Source organism: Strix uralensis, chromosome 4 (assembly GCF_047716275.1).
Source record: "Strix uralensis isolate ZFMK-TIS-50842 chromosome 4, bStrUra1, whole genome shotgun sequence".
Lineage (NCBI taxonomy): Eukaryota > Metazoa > Chordata > Aves > Strigiformes > Strigidae > Strix > Strix uralensis.
The window spans coordinates 116,885,452-116,897,790 of record NC_133975.1 but is presented as its reverse complement, the minus strand read 5'-3'; the positions used below and the strand labels follow the sequence as shown (position 1 = coordinate 116,897,790).

The 12,339-nt window shown below is 39.1% G+C and overlaps 1 protein-coding gene across 8 annotated transcripts in view; it reads left to right on the top strand.

Moving 5' to 3' along the window:
• SYNE3 (spectrin repeat containing nuclear envelope family member 3) overlaps positions 1 to 12,339 on the top strand; it is a 78,417-nt gene that overhangs the window by 59,427 nt on the left and 6,651 nt on the right. For 6 of the 8 annotated variants that reach the window (XM_074868708.1, XM_074868707.1, XM_074868704.1 and 3 more), the window contains one exon: positions 1,419 to 12,330. In XM_074868708.1, the coding sequence (XP_074724809.1) occupies positions 1,419 to 1,616 (198 nt within the window). In that variant the 3' untranslated portion in view covers positions 1,617 to 12,330. Of the gene's footprint in view, positions 1 to 1,418; positions 12,331 to 12,339 lie in introns of those variants that run through there. The other 2 variants (XM_074868706.1, XM_074868705.1) reach the window with 1 other exon arrangement.

Sequence of the window (12,339 nt, the reverse complement as noted above, 5' to 3'; positions counted from 1 at the left end):
CTGCAGCTACATATTTGCCTTCATAATTAATTCTGTAAGCATTTATACAGAGCTACAAGAGACTGAGAAATTTAGAAAGCAGTGGAAGAGATCCTTAAAAAATAGCAAAGGGTGTCATTACTTTCCTCTACCATCATTCTGCTCCTTAGCTTCTCTGCTGATGTTTCCCACGGACTACTCATGGTGGTGCTGTAGTGGGACAAAGGCATTGCCTGTTAAGTCAAGCATCCAGTAGAGGCCAGAAGCCCTAATTTTGCTGCAGCACTGACATTGCCTGTGGCGTGAACAAAGCAAGTTAACTTCCTCTTGTGAAAAATGTGGGTGTTCAGTGGATGTTCTGTGGATGTTCTGTGTTGATATTTGTGATGTAGGTTGGTACCTAATGTAGCTGCGTTAAGCATTATTTCTGTGTTCTGAGTATAAATCCATGTTTGATAAATTTAATGGATTATTGAGCCTTCATTTTGAGGACTCCACTACAGATAGTTGACTTGGCCTTTTTTTTTGTGAAACACGTACAGTTCAGCTCATTGGCAGGAGATATCCAGGAATCTTGCCAGTGGAAATCTCACTTCTTAATTAATCTTTTCTGAATTCTGTAGCCCCAAATATGTTCTCTCCTGGTCATGCTAATCCAAATTAGAGTCATGAGTTTGACTGAGCTACTCTAGATTTGCACCAGCATAAAGAAAAGCGTAATGGGACTTCTTTGTGTGTCTCTTCCATGGCTGCTCAGCAATAAATGTGACTTTAATGTCTTCTTCACTGTCAGTGTTGTGTTTTCTCTCATTCTCTTGCATCACATAAAAGTTTAGGATGGGCCTGGTAAGGTGTAAGAGGTATTGAGGCAGGCTGCACTGCAGGGCCTTTTTTCTGACCTTGAGCCTCTTGCACCCCAAAGTCAAGATCCAAAGAGCACGTTGCAGCTGCAGAGATGACTATGAGCTGGATGAGCTGCAAACGAAGCTCCTTTCTGCTGACAGAGAGCAGAAGGCTGGCTCCTCTCTTCCAGGCATCAGCACTCTCATTTTACTGACAGAAGAGTTACTAATGCAGACCTTCTGTGCCTTATGTTGGTGGTGAGGAGACCAGTCAGCAGCTTTGGTGTGAGCACCACTTTGTAATTGGAAAATGGACTTGGAGGCAGTTGTTGTCTCCTGCTAGAAAGTCAGCAGAGTTTTCCTTCTAGAAGACAACAGTTTGCAGCACTGATTCTTGAAGAGAGTGAAATATTCTCCTAAAAGATATCGTTTAAGCACCGGCTTCAGTCAGCTGCAGTGTACCAAGCACCCAGGCTGGATCCTAGGGCAAGGACAACATGGGTTGTTCTGCCCCCCTACCTGGCAGTTTGATGTATTTGAAATACACCTCTCCAGGTCTTTATTTTCCTGAGTTGCTCTTTGGTTTGTGTCTTTCAGAAGCGCTCTGGAGGTGTGTGCTCATTCCTGCATCGAGTGTGCTGGGCAGCACTACCATTCCAGCTACTCCTCTTGCTCCTCCTGCTCCTGGCCTTCCTCCTGCCCCTGGTAGAGGAGACCCACAGCTGCACGCTGGCCAACAACTTCGCTTCATCCTTCCACCTGATGCTGAGATACGAGGGCCCACCTCCAACCTAACTTCTTGTCATGGCATGAGGTGACTGTCAGAAATAATGACTCTTTGTTTTTAGCAATTGCAAGTATTGTAGATTTTAGTGCTTCTAACAAGCTGGACAGGTCACATAAATGCAACATAAGATTAGTCCACTTTAATCAGGTATTTGAGCAAAATTAATATTTTTACAATATTTTATTATGATATTTATAATGTGTATATAGAGATTCTGTATGTGTATGTATGTACATATATATAAAAATGCCTATCTGTGGTCAAACTAACATCCACCATCCACTCATCCACTGTTTAAGGATAATCCTGCAATGTTTTTGTTTCTACCATCTTTCAGCAATGATTACTGAATTATTTTTAAAATCAGATTCTTATTGTTTACAACCGAAGTCAGAGCAAATATGAGAAGAACTGGACATGCACCAGAGTGTAAACTGGAGAGCAGGCACAATAGAATCATGTTTGAATACAGTGGTTGACATTCAGTGCAAGGAAATTTGGGACTATTCTGTTTGAAATCTTGAACTGTTTTTACAGTATCTGGATGCAGGGATTGCAGAAGGTAATGGAAATGTTTCTACTGACTTCAGTGGGAGTGGGGGTGGGCCTCCTCTTGTGCTTATTTTTTAACAGATTTCTTTTCCAATTACTGTGTTCTCCAGCCCACCTGAATCAGGAGAGTTAGAATACAGTAGGAAGAGAGCTGGGAAGAAAATAATATATATATTTTTAGCATCTCTATAGCAGGAGAACTTTTAAAATCAGGTCATAATTTTCTGAACAAATTCGTGAGCACTGAACAAAACCTTGTATCAGTGATCTTGTCTGTAAAAAGCAGTGGGGTTTTTTGTTTGTTTGTGGGGTTTTGTGGTTTGGTTTGTTGGGTTTTTTACTTCATAAAGAGGCATTTGGTAATGGATCATAAAGCCTGAACAGTGGGATGCAGCCTGGCTCAGTGTCAGCAAAGCAAAAGTTGGAAGTACTTTAATAATACCACCCTGGAAGCAAGATTCCTTCCTAGGATGTTTTTATATTAATGGTTTGTTAAACTGATGTAAACTGATTGTGTCAAAGACAGTCAAGCATAGATTTCTGTATAGTCTAAACTTTAAGATGATGACAACTTATCATTTATTTACCTAACCTTATGCCTGATTTACCAAATTTTTGAATGTACATTTTAACATTGCCTTTTAATGTAAAAGTAATTCTCACTTTACTGTGATGAAACCATTCTTAGTGGTGTTTTAACTTATAGGGTCCAGAAAGAAAAGGTAATTTCTAAATTTTTGTGCCATTTCTGAGCACTATCCCTTATTGTTTCCTGTTTTAGTCACAGTAGTAATCATGCAAAAAAAAAATTAACAGAAGAAACAGTTATTTTTCCCATCCTGGCTATGTTGCAGGAGGAACTTGTCTTCTGGGTATCAGTATGGCGTATTCACTGTCATTTTCCAAATAAGTTCCAAAATAATATTAAATTTGTTGTTCAGGTAAATTATGTAGTAGCTGAGAGACTGATGGAGGAAGTCATGCTTCTTTAACAAAAGCATGTAAGTTTTGCTGAAGAAGCAAACTTGGGTAGAACAGGGAGTTGTAGCAGCAAGGAGCTCATTATCGGCACAGAATGAGGGAGAACAAGCTGATGTGAAAGAGGACTAGCTAAAGATAGGGAAGAGAGGTGTCCAGCAATTTATAAAGCCTAAGAAAAGGAGTCACAATGAACACAGAGGACAAGAATACACACTCTATAGAGGAAAAATCTGAATCTTTTTGGTTCCTTCTCCCTGCTACAGTACTGGTACTATTGCATATTAAACAGCTTTTCTTCAGTAAGGTTTAAAATGGGGTAAGTAACAGGGACTCTACCAGTGTTCTGAGGACACTCTTCCACTGCCAGGACTCTGTCAGTGTTCCTAATAATGCTTCCAACTATACTGGGTTTGTTAGAGTTGGATAAAAAAGCCAAAATTCTGCTAAAAGTGAAAAGGAGAGTGGAAATTAGAGGAGAGAGAGCAGGGATGGTAAACGTATTCAGGTAGAGTGCAAGGGGAGCATGAGGAGGAGCTGAACTGATGCGGATTAAAACCTGTCAGGAGGTAGCAGAAGAGCTCTAGAGAGCAGGCAGAGGGGGGCTGAAAGCAGAAAGGTGAGGAGAGAGGATGTATGCTCAGCGATAAGACATTCATATCTAAATGGGAATCAAAGGAAGGCCTGTGATTTCTTTCATGAAGGAACCAGATGGAGAGGAGCTATAATTTGTCAGAGAATGGGGCAAATTAATTCCTTCTTTGCAACGGTTCTTTCTAGGGGCAGAGGACATACCTCTCCTCTCCTCTGATTAGCTGTGCAAGAGCCATGCACTCCCACAATGTTCCTCTAAAAATTGCTGCCAGCCCCGAGGGAAGAAACCCCCATGGCTGCGCAGCAAGGAGCTAATTATCACACACATCTCCATTTCAAATTAAATGCTCCACTAGAAAAGAAGTGAGGGGGAAGAAGGGCAGTAACAAAACCTGCTTTGTGTGGTTGTGGATATGTGTACTTGTGCACACACTTTTCTGTGACATAGCTACATTGCACTTCTCTGGGTTTTGCTGAGCTGTTCCAGGTAAAATGCCAATGAGAAGGTAAAAATAATGAGGAATAATATAGCCGCAAGTGAAAATGAGTAGGGAGATAGACAAATTTTTTCTCTGAAAGCACAAAATCTCACATCAAATTTCTTTCTGCCCAACCTCTCTGATCTGGATGATTTCTATGGGTTCACAAATGCATTTGTCACCACAGAAGCATGCAACTGGAGGAGAAAATTTATACAGAGGACCATAACAGAACAAATGCATCGTCACCTTGATGTTTCAGTGTTGTGGCAGATTTAAAAAAAAAAAACCAAACTAAATTAGAAACACACTTTTGTTGCTGGGTTTGCATTCAATTTATTCTGTATGTCCCCTGTCTGAATCTTGGAATTTTTGATTTAAATCTCAGCAAATCCATTCTCATTAACTCAAGTAATCTAATTATCTCACATAAGTGATGAATCTTTCTACTTCTTTGCAATGGAAACTATCCAAAGCACAGGACTTTGATGTTCATCTCACTTAGGATTATTTAACTCTTCCATAATGTCATTGACCTTACCTGTCCAATGAAGGTATGAGATTTTTCTAAAAAAGAAAGAAAGAAAAATATCACAAAAGTCAGCTTGAAATGTAAATTCAAAATTTACTTCCTTTTTTATTCTCTTGTTTTTTTCTGATAAGTTTGTGATACTGATTCCCGGAAGTGTGTGTAAATATTAGTCAAGTCAGTAACTGGAATAATGAAAACAAACTGCCCAGTTCAACTTCCAGGAAACTGAACAAAGCTTATATTCCTCGAAATATAAATGAAATCATATCATTTCCAAATCAGTCCTTAAAATCTTGAGCACTGTTTTTCATGCCTAAATCTTTGCTTACACATGATTTGAGGTTACACCCTCACTTTTGTGCCTATAAAATCCCCAGCTCATACATCTCTGACATCCAAATGTAACTGAGATTTGTTATAGCTCAGCTTCAGATTGGGGCCACTGCCTTAAGACGTCCCTTGCCAAAAAACTAGGATGCACAAAACAGATAAGCATCCACAACTGAGGGCTCGCACTACTTTAATCCAGATCCAGATCCAACCACTGTCAAAGGGTACTAAAACCCTCTAAAATAGATTGAATATGTTTGAGTTTGTAAATTGTTTGTGCAGCTGGCTCAGGCTGTGTAGCCTATACTGCATGCAGATACCCAGCCTGTTCACAGAGCAGAGCTCTTGTGCATCTCTCTTAAGCTCTTTTGCCTGCACTATTGGACACAGTATTTGATTGACCACATTAATGACCCTTCAGTGTTGAAGACAAAATCCTGCACTCCAGTGCCCATGCATTAAAGTAAGAATTCTGCACAGCCCCAAAGGCACACTTCAAACCCAACCTTTGGAGTGAAAGCAAGCCTAATTTATAAATTGTAATTGATTTTGTAGCCAGATGCTTTCAACAGAACTTTCCATGACTACAATACAGTGAGGTAGAAAATTGCTATTCTGCCACATGTCTATTTTCTCTGATTCCAGCTAGCAGTTTAGATTGTATTATTATTTATATATGCCCTCTCCAGAAATCTCTTTATGAAAAACGTGTTCAGTTCTATGCACACACATTAAAGATGTTGTACTGCCCTGTTAGCTCCAGAGCAATCATGATTTCTACCAACTACTAGCTTATTTGCCCTGACTGAGATACTTACTAAACTCAAGCATTTGGGCCTGAAAAGAAAGCTGCTAGCCTAACTAATAAAACCAGCTAATGATCAGTGAATAATTTGAAGAGCTTTTAGAATGGCTTTCTGCTTCTCCTTAATCCTTTTCATTGGAATAGTTGAAGACCTCAGAGAGAAGAAATTTCTCTAAAAAATGGCCATCACTAGGTAAGCAGATGGTAATCTCTACGCATCAGAAGAAATAGTATGTTCTCTTTACTTCTCTAGGACCTCAGGAGTTTGCTCCATCTTATCTCCTCTTCAGTATTAAATAGGAAATGTTTTACTTTAATGTGTGTGCATACACATCTCATTAGTACTAAAGAGATTTCAAGAGTTAATTCATATACAGGAATTATTTTAACTTGTGTTGACAAGAGAGTACATTATCATCTTTTCTCCAGAAAAAATAAAACCACAGAGATACCCAGAGCAAACAAAACCTTTTGGAATAATTGAAGATTACAGACTGAAATTAAATTATTCACCCAAGTAAACTGGAGAAATAGTTTTGCCTTTCAAGAAATGATATCTTTGCCAGGCATCATAGGTGTCTTTCGGGTCATAGGTTATATACCCAGCTGGCTGTAAGAACTGCTTTTGGAGGCTTTACTATCTGTTGGACAGTATCAGTTGCTAGTCTGCAGCTGAAAACACATTTGCCCAATGAACTATATCAACTTCTTCCAGAGTCACTGGGGGCTGTCAAGGATATTCTTAGTTGTTCTCAGATCATTGACTTGCTCTGAGCTATTATAAGTTTATTGCATTAATCTATCTGTCAGCAGTTGGCATCTCTCAGAAACCAGTTTATTAAAATACTAAAGATAATATTGTTGGTATAGATATCATGATTCACTCAGAAACCAATCTTATTATTTTTACCATATTTAAATATAATTACCTATTGGTTATACTGAATTATAAACAGATTAGTTAGGTGCTGGGTAACTGTGGCATGTTTTAGGCATGAGGTTTTTTGACTTGTACACGTATATTTAAGAACTGTGGGTTCATTTCACAGTCACTCAATGGTAAAACAAAACAAAACAAAGATTCTTAAATGTAGCATTTTCAAAAAAAATATAAAGCAGTATGGAATAATCTGTCATACAGATTTTTTAATTATCTCTTGTCTGTCCAATTTAAAATACGAATATGTGTCTACCAGAGATTTATCAGTAGATCTGGAAAGAAAAGGAATATATATGAGGAATATACCAATTCAAGCAGTAGCCTGAATGGCACCTCTGTTACCTAATCTACTTCAGCAGTTGCCAGATTTTAGCTCATTGTACCTGTGAGCTAACCACCCTCCTCCTAGTAAAGTGTGGGTAAGATGAAACTGCTCTGGTTAAGGTACAACATCCCCGTGGAAGCAGCAGGAGACAGTAGGTCCTCAAAAGGCAGCCTGATAATCTCGATGCAAGAGATGAACATGTAGGTTTGGCATAATGAGAGCAACCCAGGACTAATGACACGGGAACAAGGGTTTGCCATCTTGCTCTGCCAGACAAAATTCTGACAGTGGCCGTCAACACGGTCCAGTTTCACATCCCTGACTGTGGAAGGAGGTTCCCCTCAGGGTGATTCATTCTAAATGAGATTTGAGCCTTGGGAGTGTTTTTTTCTTTTCATTAAATACAGGATAAACTGCTAAATCAAACCCCTCAGTGACAGATTAATGGTAGGTGGTAGACACTGATGCTCCAGGAAAAGATGCAGGAAATGCTCTTGTAGATAGAAAGATAGTTATGAAGGTCTCTGTTCAATCCTTAAGAATTAGAGATTCATTACAGAACTGAAGTAGGAGGTTTTCTGTTCCTTTGCAAGTAAATGCCAGGTGTTGACTTCAATCTTCTGGATTTTGGGGTCGAGCCTGTTCAGTGCCTTACTGAATGCTAGTGGCTTTCTGGCTTCAGAGCTGTTTACAGCAGTGAGTTCCACATCCTTCCTACGAGTTGTGTGAAAAAGGTATTCCCCAGAATTTGTTTTGAATCAGAAACCTTTTGTGTAGGGAGTGGAGGTTGTTTGATTTTCCTTCTTTGAACCCTGTGTGTTGAATCCAAGGAGGCAGAAAGACCAGCACTACCCTCTCCAGACCATGCTTTGTCTTTCCTTCTTTTATCAGAGCAGAGGAGATTTGGCTTTGTCTCCTTCCTAAAGTAAATGATCCCAGTCTTTTCTGCTTCTTTTGATGTTGCAGTTCTTCCACACCCTTGATCATTCCTGTCACCTTTCTCTTAACTGTTTCCAGTGCCACTTCTTCCTTCATACGTAGAGCAAAGAATCTGATCCTGTTTCAATAAACAGAAATTCAGTAACTTTCTCCCTTGTTGCAGTTCCTCCTGCAGATGCTCTGCCTGTTTCTGTTGTCCCTTGTGTTAAAACAGCCTTCATCGCTATCGGAGGGGACTCTGGTCATTGCCAGCCATCTCTCCCAAGTCTCCTGACCAAGTCCTACCCTCATCTGCCTTCCATGTTAGCTCAGAGACTGCCCTTAATATTCACACCTGCAGATGGGAGTACGAGGGTGTCATTTGACAATTATTAATAATTAAAGTCTTGCCATTAGCATTGTTCATAGCCTGCCCAGACCCTTTTCTCTCTAAGCAGGTTTTGATGTGTAATCCATGCAGAAAATTGCCCCTTAATCAGCACGGAAGGCTGGTGTTTTAGTTTCAGCTCTATTACCCTCATGTTGTCACTGCCTGTGTAAGTGCTCCCATGTGCTACTGGGCCCGGGGCTGGATGCTCCCGGGTGTGTGCCCTTGAGTTGCCAGGAGTGTTTGAATGTTGCTGTTATACACCCTAATAAGCCAGGACCCTTTTTTTGAGCTGGAAAAAAAAAAGAAAAAATGGTTGCTTTTAACAAACTGATTTCACAACTCATTTATCAAGCCCTATAGCAAGCCATTTATTTTAGGTCCTTTTTGCTCCATCAAAAGCTGTATGTTAAAAGCGAGAGGTGAATTTTGAGAGGCTGGGAACTGAAGGCAGGCTCCAGTGCCACCCACCATCACCAGCACTTTGCTGGGAGGCCTCCAGCTAGAATTCAGGGGTAGGAGCTGTTATTTTTCCTGAAGTGACTCCCGCCTTCAAAATCAAATTATTTCTTTTGTCAAGTCCAATAAGCATTGAACACCACAGACTTGGTTTCACTATAGATATGAATGAACACCTCTGTATGGTTCTTTCCATTGCCATGAAGTATATATATTTGTATATATATATATGTAATGGGGAGTTCAATTATTGTTCTACTTAAAGAAAGGTGACATTCTACTTCAATGTAACTTTCAAGTGCAGCTTTTAGGAGAAACTGTGTCTTAAAGGGAAGCTAGAAGATTTAGAGGTATGTGTTTTAATAAGTTTTAATGAATTTTAATAAGATTTGAGTTAAGGCTTCAGTCTCTAAGGCAAAAAGCACACAAGATGATTTTCCCATCACCTTCCCAGATCAGACCCTGTAAGAGTTTAACCTGGGAGTCACAGCTTGAGCACTGGCTATTCCTGAAGGTATTTGGATGCTGCATGTACTAACTGTGTGTCTGTCCTCCTTTTTGTACATGTGATTGACTGGAAGGCAGAAGACACACCTTTGTCTTGCTCCAAGACCCTGACGGTCATTTTTGTCTTGGCGGATGTATTCCTTTTGAACAGTGTCACTCTTTCCATTTTTTTTTCCTTTTAACTTGTGCTAATTGAGTTTATTGGGTGATTCCAGGAAGGCACCACCCCACCTGCCCAGCCTCAGAGCTTCCATTCCAGCAAAATACCTTCTCCTCATTTGTTTACTTGGGTGTACTGGACCACTGTGAAGCAATTACACAAGCAATAATGCACGTATTGCATTTTTTCTGTCATTGCCTTTTGTAAGATGTAACACTCCATTGACACTGAAAAGTGGTAGGAGACCCAGAAGCTACATTGTTGTTTACTAGCAATATAACCCATGTACAGTGCTTCTACAGGGGACCTGTCCTCACTCATCAAAGCAACTGGCTGACTCAGGCCCAATTTAATTCACAAGGCTGGATTATAAACAATCTTGAATCCTTTCACCAACACTCCATCAATCTTGCTTCCATCACTCTTTGTGCTTTTGTTTAGTTTCAAACTAGAAGAAACTTTAAAGAAATGTGCTAAGACTCCCATATAGAGTGAGTAAATATCCCATATATTTTACAAAAATTACAACAAAATGAAGGGATTTACTTGCACATTGAACAGAATTATTAAGAAGTTCTAACTGATGTATTATAAAGTTATTAAAAACAGCCTGGGGTGAAGTTTTTGCAATCAAACCATTCTCTGCTTTTAATTTAAAATCAGCAAATGTTGAGGTACATTTTGCCACCTTCTTTTAGACATGCCCTCAAACTAAAATGTGAATCCTCCTGAATGGGAGGTTTATTGATGCAGATCTAAATGTCACCAGTATGTTCCGTGTTAGACCACCTGCCTCTGGGCAGAGAGGAAACCTAAGGCTGTTCACAAGAGAAACTTGTATTGTGAATGGTTTTAAAATTCTTCAGAACTTCTATCCACTTCCAAACGTCTGTAATGGAGAGGATCAGAAACCTTCCCATGAACCCTTTGCATTTTGCATGTTGAAATCCTGGCTTGAATTCAGGTCTCCACCTCAGCTTCTTGTAAATGTTAATATTCAAGTAGAACAGAAATGTTAGATGCAATTACAGCATGAACATCTCTTCTTGTTTATGTATAGTAGCTGATAGCAGAGTCTGTAATAATAATCTGTGTTTATACATGTGCTGTTCAATGTAACAGTTGGGTACAAAATACCTTTCAACTGTCACAAGAAAATAACTGGATTGATGTCACTTTTTGCTTGTATGAATATAATTATTTGCCTTGCAGGGACCAGTTCCACTTTTGTCATGTTATTTATGATTTTTAAATACATTTGTGATAAATTAGGCTCATTTCTAAGGTAAACAATATTGGAGCCAAGCAGCTGTCTCTGTACATGTGCATGTTATCACAGCTGATATCAAGTCCAAGTCAGACTCCTTGTCTTGCTTGGACTTTTCCTTAACCTTTCTGGCTTATTCAGGGAAATGCGGACCAGTCTATTTTCTTATTAAAGATACGGCTTTTTGAAAAGCTGAACTTATTTTTTAAATCCTTTCTTGTTACAATTATTGATTCAGAAAGACTGTAACAATCATATTTTTCTAAACTGCCAGTTGCTTGTGTTGGGAAATGATATATTCATATATATTTTATTCTACAGATTTCCATGTAGTTTTGAAACTCTGTTTTCATATATATGCTCCTATTTGCTAGAATTATCTCAAAAAGCTGTAAGCTTCTGTATACTGACTCTATGAAATTGTGTAAAAATGCAGCTGCATAAAAAGACTGACTTTATTTTTTATTTAAATTGTTAGAGCTAAGTCATCCTTAACGTTATGCCACGCAAGATGTATGGAAAGAAATCAAGTCATTGTTTTGAAAGGCTGGACAGTGTTATGTGACACTTCCTAAAAAGTCTTGACTGAGTCAGGAGAATTCACCCTAGAAATGGTGCCATTTCGGGGACTGATTCTATAGATTATACTCACTGTGTAGGACCTTATTTCCCAAGTGCTCCTATGAAATTTCACAGGAAATATTAAAAATAAGAGGCTATGATTTGTGAATAGTAGTGATAGAATAAGACCCTTTTCTAATGAAGAATGGGGGCTTTTAACTAGCTAAGAGGCTATATTTTGAGTATATCAGGACAACTTTTTGTGTTCTTTTCTGCGCTGTGGACCCCTCCTGTGTATTCTGGATTTATTTCATAGCTGAAATGCCAGATTAACTCAATTGAAGCCCCATGCGCAATGAACATGATAGAAAGCTGCAGTGAAATATTGCAGAAAATGGCCTGATTTCATTCTTCAGAACAATAGTTAAAGTAACTGACAGCCTTAGCTTCTGTCCACCTGTGAAACAGAGGCCCTTGCTTTGTACCTTGGCTGTGGTGTAACGTGGAAGGATTTCTGCTCTCTGCCTGGAAAATACTGTCTATTCCTCAACCTTGTCAGAAGCATAATATTTTCTCAAGTAAAAACAAAAAATGTCATTCTGCAAGACACATCGAGGAGTTAAGGGGCAGCTGGAACCTTTTGCGATCAGGCCACATTATTCCAGAAGTTTATCCCTCGATGACAAATAAAAAACGATGCAGCTTTGCTGTTTGCAAGTAGGATAAAGAGACTGGAAATGTGTCACCCCAAGCCCTAGCCTCGTGACTGTTTTGTGATGCTCCACTGTTACCAATGAACTATGTTGAATCAGATTATAAAATCAGAGTATTTTATTGCATGTGGGGGTTTTTTTGTAATGAAAATATAGTTGTATTTGATGTTGCAGTTATAATGCAGTAAATAAATACATGTGTATTTCTTTTTAAGGACTGTTA